Below are 18,712 nucleotides of genomic sequence, written 5' to 3'. Positions count from 1 at the left end.
GAAGGTGACAAAAGATGGGAGATCCAGAGATAGATGCTTTGTTCTCCATCTGCCACTTTATCAGAATTAGCTTTTTGTTTTGTTTTAAAGATTTTATTTATTTATTTGACAGAGATTACAAGTAGGCAGAGAGGCAGGCAGAGAGAAAGGAAGGGAAGCAGGCTGCCTGCTGAGCAGAGAGCCAGATGTGGGGCTGGATGCGGGGCTCCATCCCAGGATCCTGGGATCATGACCTGAGCCGAAGGCAGAGGCTTTAACCCGCTGAACCACCCAGGCACCCCTATCAGAACTAGCTTTATGTTATGGGATAAAACCTGCTTTTCTGCAGCTCTCGGAGAAAAGGGACACTTTCTTCTGGTATTTGTGAGATGCTGTTCCCAGCGGTTTTGTGAAGCCAAGCATCGGAGTGCCCTTAACACTGAGAGAAGCGAGGGAAAGTGCCTGAGGACCTGACTTACACAATTGCTTCCCAATTATGTTGCAAGCTTTTTGGACATGAGGGCAACAGACCATTAAAGCACGGCTTGCCAAGGCCAAGTTCTATCGCTATGCAGGTCAATTACCTCTGCCCAGTTACCTTAACCTTTTCCAGTCCCATAGCTTTGGGTTGTAGTATTTGAAGGGGGAGGTTTTGATTTTGTTTTTAAATGTTATTTACAAATCTTCCCACTTGGGGCGCCTGGGTGGCTCAGTCGGTTGGGCGTCTGCTTTCGGCTCTGGTCATGATCTCGGGGTCCTGGGATAGAGCCCCACGTCGGGCTCTCTGCTCAGCGGGGAGCCTGCTTCCCCATCCCTCTCTCTGCCTCTCTGCTGCTTGTGATCTCTGTCTCTCTCTGTCAAATAAATAAATAAATAAAATCTTTAAAAAAAAAAATCTTCCCACTTGATTGTGGACATTATACAGAAATCAATTTAAAACCTGAGATACTTTGAAATATGAAAGAGAAAGAGTCCTTCCCAGGACTCTTGTTCCAAAAGTTAACCAATGGCAGAATCTGTTTGTCCCTGGAATCTTCTTCTGAATTTTGTCCAGAATCCTATCCCTTTGAATGTATTGAAATGTGGTTTCTCTTTTAGTTCCTGGTTCCTTTTATTGTTTTTATCTTGGCGCTAATCTTTGTTTACCCAGGTTCTGACATTTTTACCCCAGAATTAATTACCCCAGATGGTCTGCTCTCCTGTGTTTTCCAAGCAAACAAAGTGGGCAGGAAATAAGAGTTTCCTGAGCAAATCGGCCTTCCGTTTTAGTATGAGACTTTGCCTTTCAGAAGCTTGCTTCTTTCATGTCTACTTCTTCTATTTATAATTGATTAAAGATTTTTTTCATTTGGATCTAATTAGATTTTACCTTCTCCCAATTCACAAGTAGTCCTAATATTTTGCCTTTTGCTTCCCTGAGTCTCTTTCGTAGAATCCACTGTTCTGTTTAAGGTCAACTGTAACATCCTTTTTGTTGACCAGCTCCTCACTCAGACCAGCTTCTCCACACCTGGAACTTTGGCTTCAGATCTCTTCTCTTCTTCTAGGCTCTTCTAGGCATTTCCCTTGACAGGACCATGTGCGTTAGCAACCGATGAGCTCTGAGGAGCCTTGCCTCTTGGCGTTTTGCACAGATGGGTCCCTCCTAACTTTGGTGAGTCATTCAGCAACCAGATGTTTGCTTTTCTCCCCTCTCCACTCTACCTCGAGCCCAGAGTGTGCTGTGCCCTGAAGGAGAGCACCTTTCTTTCTGCCTTTCCATGAGGCAGGAATCCTGGAAATGCCCCCCTTACGTTGCAGGGACCCCCACCAGGATCTTCCTTCCAAGAGTAACCCAGATCACCAGTAACAACCCAGTCGCAGAGCCCTCTACCTGAACTAGGGTTGGGCCAGGCTAGACACCTGACGGCTGCCTCCCCTACTGGCAGACACTTTCTGTACCCGGAAGAGAGCCTCCACACCCCCAGTCCTCTGCCCCTCACTTCCATCCATTCAATGCCTACAGACACCTGCTGTGTGCCAGGCGTGCTGGCCTGTGGAGGCACCACCAAGCCAGGGATCATGGTAGCATACCACATGCTGATACAGGGACACGGCAGAGCCTTCTCAGCCGTATCAGGGGCTCTGTGAAGGCCCCGCATAAAGGCCACTGAGCGGGGTGCTGAAAGAGGGTGTGCGGGCTCACCCTTGAACATGCCCCATCCCGCCTACTGTGTATCAGAGGACTTCTCGAAGGTGGGATCATCCGCAGAAAACCCGACCAGACGTCATCTTAACCCAGCGATCAAATGAACACCTCCAGCATTTGTCCGACCCAATGCTTCTGCGACATTTATACCCAAAATGCATTACGTGGGTCTAATTACAATGAAACGAGAGATAAACCCAGATTGAAGGCCATCCTACAGACAGCTGGCCTGTGCTCTTCAAAAAGGTCAAAGCTGGGAAAGACAAAGACTGAAGGAAATAAAGACTAAGGAACTGCCCCAGGAAAAGTGGGCTAAAAGACATGGCAATGCGGGGCATGATCCCAAACTTTCTTTTGTCGTAATGGACACTGCTGGGACAGTTGGCAAATCTGAACATTGCCTGCAGACTGCAGTGTTGTTCCGTCAGTGGTAATGTCCTGATCTTGAGAGCTGTGCTACGATTATGTAGTTTTTAGGAAATACACATGGGAGTATCCGCGGGTAAAGGGGCACTGAATCTGTAATTTATTCTCAAATGGTAGTAGAGGGAGAAAAAAGTGTGGGGGGTATGGGGGGGGAGGGAGAGAGGGAGAGAGAGAGAGGCCAGGGGAGATAAAGCAAACGTAGTCATGGTAACATTTGGGGAAATCTGGGTGAAGACTATAAAGGAATGATTATACTGTCCTTCCAACTTTTCTATAAGTCAGAAATGTCTAGAAAAAAATTTTTAGGGGACCCTGGGTGGTTCAGTTGTTTAATCATCTAACCCTCGGTCTCGCCCAGGTGGTGATCTCAGAGTTGCAGCATCGAGCCCCGTGTCGGGCTCTGCAATCACCAGGGAGCCTGCTTGAGATTCTCTCCCTATGTCCCTTCCCCCGTGCATGTGCACTCCCTCTCTCTCTCTCAAATAGATGAATCTTTATTTTTCTATTTTTTTTAAAGATTTTTTTAAAGATTTTATTATTTGACAGAGAGAGAGAAAGCAGAAGCAGGGGGAGGAGCAGAGAGGGAGAAGAAGAAACAGGCTCCCCACTGAGCAGGGAGCCCGATGAGGGACTCGATCCCAGGGCCCTGAGATCATGACCTGAGCCAAAGGCAGACATTTAACAAACTAAGCCACCCAAGTGCCCTCCATTTATTTTTCTTTTAAAGTAATCTCTACACCCAAGGTACACTCTACACTCACGACCGTGAGACCGAACGTCGCACACTCAAGGACTGATCCAACCAGGAGCCCCTGCAGTGAGTCAATGTAGAAAATAACAAAGCTGCAGAGTATTAAGACATTAGATCAAAGATACAAAGACTGTAAATCCTAACCTATATCGAGGGAAAAGGGCCCCAAAGCAAGATGTATATACTTGTGTGCTAAAATCTTTCCATTACTTTTCTGTCACGATTATTGTAAAAGTTTCTCTTGCAGGGTGCCTGGCTGGCTCAGTCCCTGGAGCCCCAACTCCTGATCTCAGGGGTCGCGAGTTCAACCTCCACCTTGGGCACAGAGATTACTTAAAAATAAAACCTCTTTTCTTTTCTTTTTTCTTTTCCTTTTTCTATTTCTTTCTTTCTTTCTTTCCTTTTTTTAACATTTCCTTAGTTATTCTGACGTCATACATGAATTGGTGTCCCTTACGCAGTATGGGCAGCTTCTTCAAGCCTTGCCATCTGATCATCATCTGAACCGCGTTAGGAAGCCCCAGCTCCGTGGGTTTGCGAGGGTCTCCGTAAAGGGAGTGACTTCGGCTTCACCGTCTCTGTCTTTCTCTAAAAGATTTTATCTGACCGAGAGAGAGGGAGAGAGCGCGCGCCCACAAGCAGGGTCAGGGGCAGGCAGAGGGGGAAGCAGACTCCCCACCAAGCAGGGAGGCCGATGGAGGCGTCGATCCCAGGACCCCGGGATCACCACCGGAGCCCAAGGCAGACGCTACACCAACTTAACCAACTCGGCCACTTAGGCGTCCTGTCACTGTACGTTTCTCTTTCCCTTTCAGCCAAAGGGGTTGTACGATCAGGACAGTCTCTGCTCTGCTAAGGGGCCGGAGACCCGAAAATCTTAAAATCCGCCAATCCGGTAACGACCACGCTAAACTCTCTTTCACACCACATACTGTAGTCTACACGGGTCCCATAACGAAATTCCACAGGCTGGGGGTTCACACGACAGACGCGTATTTACTCAGCGCTGGAGGCTGGACGTCCAAAGTCGAGGTGCTGGGCAGCCGGGTCTCCGGCGGGAGCTCTCTTCCGGGTCGGCAGGCGGCGGCCTCCCGGTTCCGCCCTCACGAGGCCTTTCTTCCTTGGTGCGCGTGCGCAGCAGCGGCAGAGCCAGGGAGGAGTTCTCCGCCATCTCTCCTTATGGAGACTTTAATCCTACCCGCTCAGCGCACCACTCCCGTGACCTCATTTAGCTTTAATTACTTCCCAAAGCCCCACCTCCAGATACAGCCACTGGGGTTAGGGCTTCAGTGTATGAATTTGGGGAGGGGGTGACACAATTCAGTCCACAGCGCTGCGCGGAGACAGCTCTGCGTCTCCTCATTCTGGGGTCCAAGGAGACAGAGAAGCCACCATCTTGACTGAAACAGGGGCAATAAGAACGCTAAAGAAGCTCGCACAGGCAGTTAAAGGCTCTGAACCGGAAGTAGAAGTGTGTCTGGCAAGCTATTGGCCGGATCGAGTCACATGACCCCAACCAATCACAGGGGTGCCAGAGAGCGCCATTTTAGCGTATCCCCAGAAGGCGAAGAGCTAGAGATTTTGGGGGAGCAGCGTTAATGGCCACTATAGGAAAATAAATGGCTACTACTGAAGCCAGCAGACTCTTTGGCTTAAAGTCACATATAGGAGATTGATTCGCAGCAACAGTATTCACAGTAGACAACGGGTGGAAACAGCCCACCTGTCCATCAATGGATGGGTGGATAAGCAAAATGAAATATACCCATTCAAGGGAATCTTACTCAGCCTCTAGAAAAGTGGAATTCTTGTGGTGCTTGGCTGGTGCGGCTAGTTTAGCGTCTGACTCTTGATTTCGGCTCAGGTCGTGATCTTGGGGTCATGATCTGAGGCCCCTGAGCCCAGGTAAGGCTCTGCACTCAGCTTGGAGTCTGCTTGTCCCTCTCCCTTGCCCTTCTGCCCCTCCCCCTGCTTGCCCTCTTTCCTTCCCTCTCTCTCCAATAAATAAAATCTTTTTTTTTTTGAAATGTGTATAGGGGCGCCTGGGTGCCTCAGTGGGTTAAGTGTCTGTCTTCAGCTCAGGTCCTGATTCTGGGGTCATGGGATCCAGCCCCACATGGGGCTCCTTGCTCAGTGGAGAGCCTGCTTCTCCCTCTCCCACTCCCCCTGCTTGTGGTCGCTCTCTATCAAATAAATAAATAAAATACTTTTTTTACGTGTGTATGTACACACACAATTCTACCTTTGAAACTAAATAATACACTATATTGAACTGAACTGAATCTAAATTTTAAAAAGTTTTTAAATGAATATATACATAACAACAGAGCTTCAAAATGCTTAAGGCAAAAATTGAACCAAAGGGAGAAGCAAGTAAATGTACAATAATAACAAATTAATAAATAATAATAAATCTAGAGATATTAACACCCTTCTCAAAAATTAATAGAACAAGTCACCTCCCACCCCCGAAAATCAGTACAGATACAGATTTAAACAACACCATCAACCAGCTTGGCTTAACTGACACCAAAACAGAGCACCTGGGTGGCTCAGTCAGTTAAGCAGCTGCCTTCAGCTCAGGTCATGATCCCAGGGTCCCGGAATCCAGTCCCACATGGGGCTCCTTGCTCAGTGGGGAGCCCTCTGTTCGTGCTCTCTCTCAAATAAATAAATGATTATGTACTTATTATTTATTAATAACTATTCATTATCTAACTTATTAATTAAAACTAGTTTTTCTAATTGATACTTAAACAACACTGTACCCAGCAACCGCAGAATACACATTCTTTCTAAGTGCACATGAACATTCATCAAAATAGACCATATGCTGGGCCATAAAGCAAGTCTCAACAAATTTAAAAAGATTATTATCATACAAAGTATATTATTTGACCATGATGATATTAAATTAGAAATCAATAGTAAGACCTTGAGAACATGCCCCAGTATTTGAACATCAAACAACACACTTCTAAATAACCCATGGGTCAAAGGGAAAAAAAATCACAAGGGAAATTAGAAAACATTTTATAATATAAATGCAATATACCAAAATTTGTGGGATGCAGGGAAAGCAGTACTTAAAGAGAATTTATTGACTAATTCTTATAAGAAATTTATATTTTTAACTCAAATTTTTAAAAAGGATGTAAAATCGATCATCTAAGCTTCTATTTTAAGAGGCTAGAAAAAGTAAGTAGTAAAAGGGGGGAAAAATAGCTGAACTTCTGGCCCAGATTGGGCTGGAATAGACAGATTTCTTATGCAGCTTAAACCCTGATCATTAAATATAAAACAAATACAAGAAGGTTCTGATGGATGGAGTCAAGACAGTCTTGCTAGGGATCTTGGATCCTAAGAACAACACTACAGTGAGCTTGCCAGGTTTTCTTTTTGCCCCAGAGTATCACAGACTGAGTGGTGGCCAAGCCCGCGACTTGGAAATGCCAATGGGAGCAAGCCAAAAGAGAGAGAAAGAGAGAGAAACAGTCTGCTCTCTTTAGCCGAAGGATCAGGAAAGAGGCAAGCTAGCAAGACAGAAAACTTGTAGAAAATGCCTGCCTTATTCCAGTCAAACGCCATGGAGAAAACCATGGCTCTTCTGCCATTCTCCAGCAGAGGTTGAATAGGGGAGCCTGGACTTCCACCCTTAACAGGATCTTTTACCCTCCCTTCCCCCCTCCAGCAGAGGTGGTAACAGACAAGACCTAGTGGGCAACCGAGATGTACATTTTGGCCAGGTGGTAACAACCCCCCACCCCCATACACACAGTAAGAACAGAGACCACATGGGCATTCTGGACTCCCCCCCCCCCCCTCCGTAATGACATGGATCTTCTCCTCTGTCAGAGGAGGCTGAGTGGGAAGCTGGAACTTTCACTATCATCCAGTGGTTAAAAACAAAACAAACAAAAAAAAGGCCCCACCTCACCCCCAACAGAAGTCATCTGTAGAGCAATATCAAGGCACCCTTCCCCCTCCCACCTAGGGAAGCCTCGTGGGGAACCTGAAATCTCACCTTTGACCAGCGGTAATGAAGTACCCTTCTCCCTGTCCAAAATAGGCAGGAGTGGAGAACCAGGACCTTTACTCCCACCACACTCTAGCAAGGAAACACTCCTTTTCTCCATGGCACAATGTCAGAGAGGGACTGCGAAAACAGATTTAAATACTATCCAGAGTCTTATGATGTAATTTTTAAAAATGTCCAGGATACAATACAAAATCCTGCAGCATACCCGGAAATCTCAAGTTGAATGAGAAAAGATACCCAGCAGATGACAACACTGAGATGACACAGCCCTTGGGATTGGGATTTTCCAATAAGGATTTTAAGGAGAGTCACAAACATGCTTCAACAAGCAATTAGAAACATGCCTGAAACAAATGAAAAAATAGGTCTCTGGAAAGAAATAGAAAATATGTAGAATGACTAAATGGAAATTTTAGAACTGAAAAATGCAATAACTGAAATGAAAATTCAGAGGATGGACTGAATAGCAGGCCCAGATGGTGTTACTGGTATTACTGGTGTTACTGGTTACTGGTCAAGGTTCAACCAACGAAGCAGAACCACTAAGGGATTTATTTTTTGCAGGTGAGAAGTCAGTTAAATATGCTATGTAAGACTGATGTTTCTGTGCCTAATTCTGGAACCTGAAGTTGTCGGAGTAGGCAGTCGGGAAGGAAAGATGTGAAAGTGAGTTCAAGAACTAAACTAGAACCTACAAGGCTGAGACAAGACTCCTGAGGATGGGCTGATACCTGTGCTGGTCTCCTACTGCCTCCAAGCCTCCAACTTTGACAGTGGGAGGGCCCTGTCTATCACCACGGAGTTGAACAGAACCTTGGCTCAGGAACTGGAGAGATGGAAGGAGAATTTGGCAGGAATTGGAAGAATTTCGGGTCTGGGGGCTGCCCCAAGCCATCTAGGTGACCCGGCAAATAGGCAGTAATGTACATGGGCTGAAATAGTGCCTTGTCATTTCCAATCATGCTGTCCTGTTATAAGTTTGATGGTATGATGTCCACAAATCCTTTAATACTGCCCCTTCAAGAAGGGCTTAATTCATCTCTTCTTGAGTTTGGGCTGGGACTTAGTGACTCTCTTCAAACAAACAGAATGCAGTGGAAGTGATGATGTATGACTTTTAACACTACATCATTAAAGATTGCAGCTCTCTCCTCTTTCTTGTAGATTTTTTTTGCTCTTGAACGTTCCACTTGCTATGTCATGAGAACTCTTAAGCATTCCTTGGGTCCACATGGCAAGACATTTAGACATCCAGCAAACAGTCCTATATGGGTGAGTCTCCTAGAAGGGAGACAAGCGTAGCTCCCGCCAATACTTTGACTGCAAATTCATGAGGGATGCTAAGCTGCAGCGCCCGCATTTTGTCCCTTAATCTTCGCCCGGAAGCCATGTTTGTCCAATGGAGTCAATCTCAGTAAGAATCTCAAGAGGCTACAGAGTGTCTCACAGAATAAAGTTGACATACATGTGGTCTATGGCAGTCTGCAAATGATAGAGACAATACAAAAAGAAAAGAGAGGGCTTTGGACCCCAAAATTCTACCAGCAGAATGTAGGCTGAGAAAATTATACAGCTACAAATACAGGCTGCCTTTTGTGGAAAGGAAGCGTGATTCAGAAGGTAGTGCCCAATGCCTCACAGGTGGAGCTCTGGAGAACATACAAATGGCCGAAAGGCACAGGAGACACGTCTTGGGGAAATGTGTTAGGAAAATCCAAATCAAAACCACAATGAAATACCACTTGCCCTTGACTAAAATGGCAAGAATCCAAAAGATAAATAATAAAAGTGTTGGCCAGGATGTGGAGAGCTTGGAACACTTACATGTTACTGGTGGGAAGGTAAAGTGGTACAGCTGCTTGGAGAGACAACCTGGCAGTTCCCCCAAGAAGTTTAACATAGAGCTACCATGTGATCCAGTGAGTCCATGCCTGGTTATACACTCTGGAGAATTGAAAACGTATGTATGAAAACTCAGACAGAAATCTTTACAACAGGGGCGCCTGGGTGGCTCAGTGGATTAAAGCTTCTGCCTTCGGCTCAGGTCATGATCCCGGGGTCCTGGGATTGAGCCCCCACATTGGGCTCTCTGCACTGCCGGGGGCCTGCTTTCTCCTCTCTCTCTCTGCCTGCCTCTCTGCCTACTTGTGATCTCTGTCTGTCAAATAAATAAATAAAATCTTTTAAAAAAAGAAAGAAAGAAATCTTCACAACAGCATTATTCATAATGGCCCAAGGGTGGATGCAACCCCAATGTCCATGCACTTACCAATGGATTTTTTAAATATGACATATCCATACAATGAGATACTATTCAGTACTGATACGTTTTACAACAGGAATGAACCTTGAAAACATGATGCTAAGAAAAGAACCCAGGCACAAAAAACTGTATTCATATGATGCCATTTATATGAAATGTCCAAAAAAAGCAAATGCATAGAAAGAAAGTGAACTAGTAGTTTCCAAGGGCTGAAGGCAATGGGGGATGGGGAATAATTAGAGAAGTGAAGTGTTCTGAAATTGGACAGTGGTGATGATTGCACATTGTGCATATACCAGAACATCTGAATTATGTACTTTAAAATGGTAATTTTTTTAAAAGATTTTATTTATCTATTTGACAGACAGAGATCACAAGTAGGCAGAGAGGCAGGAAGAGAGAGAGGAGGAAGCAAGCTCCTTGCTAAGCAGAGAGCCCGATGTGGGGCTCGACCCTTGGACCCTAGGAACATGACCTGAGCCAAAGGCAGAGGCTTTAACCCACTGAGCCACCCAAGCACCCCTAAAATGGTAAATTTTATCACATATGCATTATATCTAAAACAACAACAACAACCATGGAAACCGGTTCTGGACAGAAATAGGACTGAATTTTTTTTTTTTAATTTGACAAAGAAAGACAGCAAGAGAGGGAACACAAGCATTGGGAGTGGGAGAGGAAGAAGCAGGCTTCTCACCAAGCAGGGAGCCCAATGTGGGGCTCCATACCAGGACCCTGGGATCATAACCTGAGCCCAAGGCAGACGCTTAATGACTGAATCACTCAGGTGCACCAGGACTGAATCAAGGAAATTTCAACATCTTCCCAGCTGGATTCCAAAACTGCTATGGACCAGTGACCCCTGTGTGCCTCTCATTCCTCCCCCACCCCAGCCTTGTTATTGAATTGTAATTAACATACAGTGTTATATCAGTTTCAAGTGTTCAACATAATGATTTGACAATTCTCTACATTACTCAGTGTTCATTATACATCACTGTGGCCCTTTTTAAGCAGTAACGTCTGTAATGATTATCCCTTGACTGTACCGCTGTGTTTTCTGGATATGTGGGGAGATGGTCACGTCGTGTCTCTATAGTTCACAGACATTCAAAGTGAGAACAACTGTGCTTCAGGCATTACATACAAAGTCTCATCTTGCATCTGGACCTAATTTAGGTGATATATGAGTTTGCTAAGGCTGCCGTAACAATGTACCATAGACTAGGCAGTTCAAGCAAGAGAAATTTATTTTCTCACAGTGCTAGAGGCTAGAAGTCCAAGATCAAGTGTAATAGGTTTGGTTTCTTCTGAAACCTCTCTTACCTGGCTTGCAGTTGAACACCTTTTCGCAGGGTCCTTCCTGTGGGCATGCAAGCAGGTGCACCAGTGTGATGAGGCTGGATCCTGCCACAAGCTCCCTTTCTTGCCCTCCCCTGACTATAACCTAGTAACCTTTAAATGCACTAATAAAACTCCCTCATACATTTGCCTGTGTGCTCCACCCTGACCCAAATAAAGACACTTGGCTATGGGTCCTCACTCTTTCAGCTCCCCATCTGCATGGTTGAGCCTACTCTCTGGGCACCCCTCCTATGTGGCCTCCATATGGAATATCATGCCTCTTTCTTCTAGGACCCATGGATGTAATGAATCCTTCACTTCCATACACCTCTCTGAGTGCATATTCCACAGTCTTATTGGAGAAATCCTTAAAGACCCATTAGGACTTAGTTCCTCACAACACAGTAGAATTTTGAACTTTCAGCTGATTGATGCTCTGTTGGGATGTGGATTTTCAGGGCCTTGAGAGAGGTATATGTGTGTTGCAAGGGGAGGAATGTAAATAATTTGTGACCAGAAGGTTGAATATGGTGGTTTTAATGTAATCTACAGATTCTTGATACATTTCCCCTTCAGAGGTGAAACTTAATTCCCTTCCTCTTGAGTGTGGGGTGAACTTAATGACTGGTTTCTGACAAGTAGAATGTGGTGAAAGTAAATGTATTTCTTCCAAGACTATGTCATAAAGGACACTGGTGCTTCTCCTCTTCCTCCACCTCTTCCTCCTTCCTTACTCGTAGATCGCTCACTTTGCAGGGTGGGGGGCATTATCTTCAACAACCTAACAGCCCATGAAGAGGCCTTTGTGGCAAGGAACTGCCAACAGTCATAGCAATGGAAGTAGGTCCTCCAGCCCCAGTCAAGCCTTCAGATGACTCTAGCCCCAGCTGACATCTTGACTATGACCTCATGAGAGACCCTGAGCAAGAACCATTCAGCTAAGCTCTTCCAGGATTCCTGATCCCGGAAACTATATGAGATAATGTAATGTTTATTATTTTAAGCCATTAAGTTTGGGATGATTTGTTATCTAGCAATAGATAATATACTAAGTCTTTATCAAAAGAGAGAAACTATAGACTGGAAGTTTAGTCCCCTTTATTTATTTATGCTACCTGCCTAGCCTCTGTAGGCATTTGAGTTTATGACTTCTTCCAAATTACAAATTCCCTTTCTCCAAATATATATCTATATATATCTATATATCGATCTATATAAATAGATATATCTAGATAGACAGATAGATAGATATCTGAGGTCATGACATCCCTCTGTTTGATGTCCCTTCCCCAAGGATGATTAATTCAATAAGCCCCTCGATAGATCCTTGCTACCAGGGAGAAGGAGCATAAGGGGGACCATGAGTAGGGATTTGCGGAATGCCTGTTCTGCCCAAATTTCAAGCCATTGTATCCGATTCTTTGCTCAGAATGTTTGCTTGGAGCTAAGTTAGGAATCCTACTACTGCTGATCAGGTCTGATAAAAATAAGAATTTTAAAGGAGCCCCAAAACCAAAGAGAAATTGTTCATATAGATTAGGTTGAACTCTGTGAAGCTGCTGGCATTTAACTGCTAAAACAGCAGTATCGTGTGGTTCAACCTAATAATGTAGTTTCAACATATCCAGTCCACTCATTATTTGTCCTTTCCCTCCTCTAGCTGACTGGCATGTGTAGAGCTATGACAAAGATCAGTTACGGCTGCTCTCTTCGGAGGCCAGCCTTTCTGGGCAGGATGTCTGAATCCCAATAGTCATCACCAGTGCTGCCAACAGTGGGTGATGCACCTGTTCGTGAGACTCAGGTTATAACCCAAAGGTGCAGTCTGTGTCTTGAGCTTAGAGCCTGGCTCTAATGTTTTCCTTCATGTCATGTTTTAGTCCTGCTGTTACAGGGTGGAGAACAAGGGAGGCTTAGGAGGGGAGCGGTAGCAACCAGGTAAGGATGGTGGAGGTGAAGTGGTGGTGGAGGTAGTGGTCCAGGTGAAGTTGTGATGGAGGTGAAGGCGGAGATGGTGGTACCCAGGCACAGGGCTCTAGGACTTCTCCGTCACCTGATCTGGACACAGAAGGTGGGATGGCTGCCCCGTGCACACAGCACAGCCACACCCCCAGATGACCTGCCTCTTTGGGCCAGTTTGCTCTTGAATTGTTCACTCTGAATAAAGCAACTAGTTCACAAATGATCTCTCCCTCCTGGTCACTCCCCTCGACCCACTAAACATGTTGGAACAGTGGGGACAAAGTTGAAAGAGGCTTAGCTCCTGAGAGGAGTTTCACCTGTGTCCAAGTGCGCTACGGGAGAAATTGGGCAATTCTGGGAACCCAGGGTGCCAAAAGGCTCCTAGACAGGAACGATTGGGAAACAAAGTTGTTCTTTCTCCCTTCCTCTCCTTCAAGTTGTTGTCTTATCTCAAAAACGGCCAGACATGATAATAAGAGACCATTTATTCCACTTTACCCAAGCTATAAGCAAATAGGCACCAGGAGGAGAAGTACTACCCTCCCTCTCTAACTCCTGGCAGTGATGGGAGGCCAAGCCCTGCCACGCCACCCACCCCAAGGTTGTGAGAAAAGGATGAGGACAGGGATTTGGATGAATGGGCAGAACGTGGCGCCAGGATTTCCGACAAGTTTACAGAGATGCCTCCTTTTGCTCAGGATCCCGGACGTCCTGCTGGTCGCCCGAGCTGTGTGAGACAACCGGCTTCATCTTCAAGTTTTGTTTGGGGCTGGAAAAGTTGCTACAGAGCACGGTGCCAGCGGGACGGTTCAAAATCACCCTCCAGAAATGTTTATGGTTGAAGTAGCACAGGGCCGCTGGGAAATCACAAAGGGATGGGGGAGAGGAAATTTGGAGAACTGGAAGAATGTGGCCAGCGAGGTGAGGCCAAAGGAAAAGGCAATCTCTAAGAAATTGTCCCTGGGAATTACCAGCCTGCCCCCACCAACTGCCTCCCTGTACACTTCCTCTGTCCCAGCCACCCATGTCTTCTCCTTTCTGGGGCCCTCAGGCCACTCACCACAGGTGACATAGAGGACAAACACCAGCCAGCCTATGAAATAGCTCCAGCCAATGGGGACTGATAAATTCTTCTTCAACTCAAAGATCCAGAGGTTAATAGGAAACAACATCATGGTGAAGAAAATAAGGAAAACTAGGAGACAGGAACCGGAGAGAGCTCATTCTTACCTGAGGACCCACAGGGATTTTCCTTCACCTGCTGGGATGCACCCACAAACCACCATCCACCCCTCCAACCCCACCTCTCCAGGGACAAGGAAATGGCAGAGCTCAGTTCTCAAGGATGATCAGTTCTGTTTGGCCAAACCCCTGCCCTACCCTCAAAGAAAGAAAAATGGAGAAGGACCCGGAAGATGTGTCTGGGGAGAAACCAATGACCATTTACAGAGCCATGGGGTACCTTCAAAGAAGCTCATGATAGTCCCAACCCAGCTGAAGCAGGGCAGTCTTTGAAGACCGGGTATGTACGGCAGGTGCAACCAGATGGTAAAGAGAAAGCCCAGCACCAGCGTCAGGCAGAAAGTTATCACGGCCGCCCCGAAGATTGGGTGATTGGTCCACAGCTTGTAATTATCTGGAGAAAATGAGAAACTGGATGAACATAAGATTCACAAAGGGAAAAAATATATAATTGAATGACATGAGAAAAGGCTAACTAAAGAAATGCACATTTGGGGGCGCCTGGGTGGCTCAGTGGGTTAAAGCCTCTGCCTTCGGCTCAGGTCATGACCTCAGGGTCCTGGCATCGAGCCCCGCATCGGGGCTCTCTGCTCAGCAGGAAGCCTGCTTCCTCCTCTCTCTCTGCCTGCCTCTCTGCCTACTTATAATCTCTGTCTGTCAAATAAATAAATAAAATCTTTAAAAAAAAAAAAAGAAATGCACATTTAAAAAAATATTTTATCTATTATTTATTTATTCAGAGAGAGAGAAAGAGAGAGAGAGCTCAAGCAGGCAGAGGCAGAGAGAGAAGCAAGCTCCCTGCCGAGCAAGGAACCCAATGCAAGACTCGATCCCAGGACCCCGGGATCATGACCTGAGCCGAAGGCAGAGGCTTAACAGACTGAGGCACCCAGGTGTCCCAAGAAAGGCATATTTTTTAAAAAGGTTTTATTTATTTATTTGACAGAGAGAGAGAGAGAGAGATCACAAGCCGGCAGAGAGGCAGGCAGAGAGAGAGGGGGACGCAAACTCCCCGCTGGGCAGAGAGCCTGACGTGGGGCTTGATCCCAGGACCCTGAGATCACGACCTGAGCCGAAGGCAGTGGCTTAACCCACTGAGCCACCCAGGCACCCCAAAATATGCATTTTTTAAAAAGATTTATGTATTTATTTTAGAGAGAGAGAGTACTTGCTGGGGAAAGGGTAGAGGGTTAGAGAGAGAAACCCCAGCAGACTCCTCATGGAGCACATGGCCCCATGCAGGGCTTGAGCTCATGACCCTCTGAGATCAGGATCTGAGCTGAAATCAAGAGTCAGACGTTTAGCCAACTGAGCCACCCAAGTGCTCCAGAAATGCACATGTGAGATAACAATGAAATATCATTTTCCCTCCTTAAATAAGCCAGGATTCTTTTTTTTTTTTTTAAGATTTTATTTATTTATTTGACAGAGAGAGATCACAAGTGGGCAGAGAATCAGGCGGGGGGTGGGGGAAGCAGGCTCCCTGCTGAGCAGAGAGCCCAATGCGGGGCTCCATCCCAGGACCCTGGGATCATGACCTGAGCGGAAGGCAGAGGCTTTAACCCACTCAGTCACCCAGGCACACCACTATCAAGCTTTTTGAAAGCGACATGGAACAGTGAAGGGAGACATGGTGTTCTAAGTATGGGAACTGGCAGTGAAGGGCGACGAGAGGCTGGGAAGGAAGGAACAAGCAGGGCCTGAGTCAGAAGAGGCTGGGGCCAGGGCCGGGGAGGGACAGCATCCTGAGAACTCCTCCCAAAGCTGGACCCTCAGGGTACACAAGCCTGGAGGAAGGCAATCCCCACCTCCCTGGAGCTCTTCTCCCCATATAACAGGGAGAGTTGTGTGATTAAGGAGTGATGCACCGGCACTGAGAGTCTATGCCCCTTGCAACATGGTGATAGCCCCAGATGAGGCTCAGAACCTTCCCTAAAGCAGTGATTTGAGTCAGGCAAAGTGATGTGGCCAGGATGGATGGGGACAGGAAGACCGATCCTTGGTGTTCTTCACCTGTGAAGCCATCTTGCGGGTCAGATCACTGTGGATGACCAGAAGGAGGGGACAAGGGCATGGGGTGACCCACAGTGACCAAGGCAGACTGGAGCCCTGGGGGTGGGATGGGGCTGGGGAGGGTCTCACCTTTCCAGTTTTCTGAGTGGAAACAGCCGTTGGATCTGCAGATCTCCAGGAGCCCCATGGACATGACGTGGGTGGCCGTGTAGATTCCGGCACTGACGTTGGTGGGCCAGCGCTGGTAGAAGCGGCTTCTAGAGGGGTCCAGCCATTTTTTGGAGAACACCATGACCAGCAGCAGGGCGAAGGCGACCAGGCTGAGCTCGGAGGCCAGCACCTGCGATATCCAGCGGGAGCTGTGGGTAATTCTCCACTGCAGGGGCAACACAGAGACCCTCCGGGGCTCTGAGCTCTTATCCTTGAGCCCCTGCCTGCTCCCACTGGGCTCAGAGAATGAGTTCTGTCCCCCGGCTTCTTGTTCCCTACTCTCCTCCACCCCCTCCTGTTTCTCAGCACCCCGCTTCCCTTCCAAGTTTCCAGTGTTCATCCCTTTCTTTTCCAGATGCAGGGAACTCATCCCTAAAGTCCCCTGCCCCCATCTTGCGCACCCTCTGTCTCCCCCTCTCCCCTCCACCCCATTCCCCCTCTCCCTTGTTGGACTCAGTCGTCCCTCATCTTGTAAATATTTTTATGCAGCAGAGCTCTTTGTACCACGGGGCCTGGGGGCAGGGAAAGCACAACCCATTCAGTAAGACAGGGCTCCTAACTGCCATGGAATATTCTTGAAGGGTGGGGGGGGGGTTCGTCAAGTGGGGGAGGGGCCCATGGGACAGCCCCACTCCTAAGAGTTATGGTTTCTGAGGGTGTCCCCTTCTCTTCCTGTGTGCTTTGCTCTGACCCTACCCACAAATGCTGGCAGAGCAGGAGGGAGAAGGCGCTTGTCCTCAGGGAAATAGCCTCCCTCCATTGTTCTTTGGAATTGTCTTCCAAAGTGGGGGGGGGGGCACCCTCTCACTGCCTCCCCCACCCTCTTCCCCTCCCTCCCACACCCATTTGTTTCTGGTGAACCCTTGCCATTCCCCTCCCTCTTCTCTGTACTTTCTTCCCTTCTTTTTCCCCTCAGTACTAGAAGGGGAGAGACATAGGTTAAGGAGGAGTGGGCGGGCATCGCACAACCTAAGATCTTTCTTTTTTTTAAGATTTTTTTTTTTTTTCCAGTAATCTCTACACCCACCGTGGGGCTCGAACCTATAAGACCGAGATCAAGCCTTGCATGCCCCACTCACTAAGTCAGTCAGGAGCTCCACAAGCTGAGATATTTTTTTTTTCTAACTTCCTTTTTAAGTTAAGAAAATAGTTAAGTTGAGTTAAGAAAATAGAGTTTAAGTTAAGTTAAGAAAATAGAAATGAGTCACCTGATCATGGTGGCTTCTGGGAGAAGAGAGACCCTGGGAACTCTCCCAAGAAAAAAGGCTTTTGGATTTGGGATGTGAGTTTGAATCCCACCAGAGCTGGTTTACGCTGTGGAGGCAGTGATATGTGTGTTTAAGAACACAGGCTTTGGGGTCCAACAGGCAGAGAGAGGAGTATAGGCTTGTGAACTCGCATGTACCCTCTAGCTTCTATGTGCCTCAGTTTACTGATCTGTAACACTGGGACAATGAGACTTGTCTCAGACTTGGTTTGAATATCGAATGAGGTAAAGAAACAGTAAGCATTCATTGCTTCATAGTAAATTCCCAGAAAGTGAGAGTGGTGACTGTTACACTATTAATTTTTTAAAAGGTTTTATTTATATATTTGAGAGAGAGAGACAGAAATGGCAAGAGAACCCAAATTAGCCTAAGCAAAAAGGGGAGTTCATCGTGAATCCCAAGGTCATGTGCTCACTAGACCCAAGTTACAGTTGGAATTAGGAATTCAAACCCTGTGAGAGCTCTTTCTTCGGTTTCTTAGTCCGTCCAGAGGCCATGACAAAACACCACACACAGGGTAGCTTGTAAGCAACAGAAATGTAGTCCTCACATTTTCAGAGGCTGAAAGTCCAAGTTCATCGTGCCAGCCTGGGCCAGTGAGGGCCCGCTGGAAGTCTTGGACTTCTTCCTGTCACGCTCATGTGGGACCAAGGAGCCCTGTGGGGTCTTTTTTATAAGACACTGATTCCATTTGTGAGGACAGACTCCCAAAAGCCCCTAATCACCCCCGCCTAAAGGCCCCAGTTCCTAAAAGCATCACCTTGGGGTTAGCTTGCCAACACGGGAATTCTGGAGCCACAGACAGTCTGGCTCTGTGCCTGCTCATCCCTGAGCGTCCTTCTCCTCCTCACCAGACCAACCTCCTCTTCTCCTCTGGTCCACACGATGAGAAACGCGACCCTCACACTTCAAGTTGTCTGTCTTACTCCTTCAATCACCAGAGCAGAGACCTCTCCGTGCCAAGTCTGCACGCAATCTGGCCCTGCCAAGGACAAACGCCATCCTTAGAACCCTCGGCCATGGTCAG

At 46.9% G+C, this 18,712-nt stretch overlaps 1 protein-coding gene across 1 annotated transcript; it reads right to left on the bottom strand.

Moving 5' to 3' along the window:
* Positions 1–13,430: 13,430 nt before the first annotated feature.
* Positions 13,431–17,027, bottom strand: ODF4 (outer dense fiber of sperm tails 4). Its single transcript, XM_032321907.1, has 4 exons — positions 16,337–17,027; positions 14,415–14,588; positions 14,013–14,147; positions 13,431–13,809 (listed from the first exon to the last, which is right to left on the bottom strand). The coding sequence occupies exons 1-4, from the start codon at positions 16,785–16,787 to the stop codon at positions 13,625–13,627; spliced, it is 945 nt and encodes a 314-aa protein (XP_032177798.1). The 5' UTR covers positions 16,788–17,027; the 3' UTR covers positions 13,431–13,624.
* Positions 17,028–18,712: the final 1,685 nt, after the last annotated feature.

Source organism: Mustela erminea, chromosome 18, assembly GCF_009829155.1.
Source record: "Mustela erminea isolate mMusErm1 chromosome 18, mMusErm1.Pri, whole genome shotgun sequence".
Classification (NCBI taxonomy): Eukaryota; Metazoa; Chordata; class Mammalia; order Carnivora; family Mustelidae; genus Mustela; species Mustela erminea.
This window is presented reverse-complemented; position numbering and strand designations above follow the sequence as displayed.

Coding starts and splice junctions, on each gene's coding strand:
- ODF4 (XM_032321907.1), bottom strand. CDS start 16,787: ATGAGTTCCCTGCATCTGGAAAAGAAAGGGATGAACACTGGAAACTTG. Junction 14,589..16,336: donor CCACTCAGAAAACTGGAAAG/GTGAGACCCTCC, acceptor CATTTTCTCCAG/ATAATTACAAGCTGTGGACC. Junction 14,148..14,414: donor TATCATGAGCTTCTTTGAAG/GTACCCCATGGC, acceptor CCTGTCTCCTAG/TTTTCCTTATTTTCTTCACC.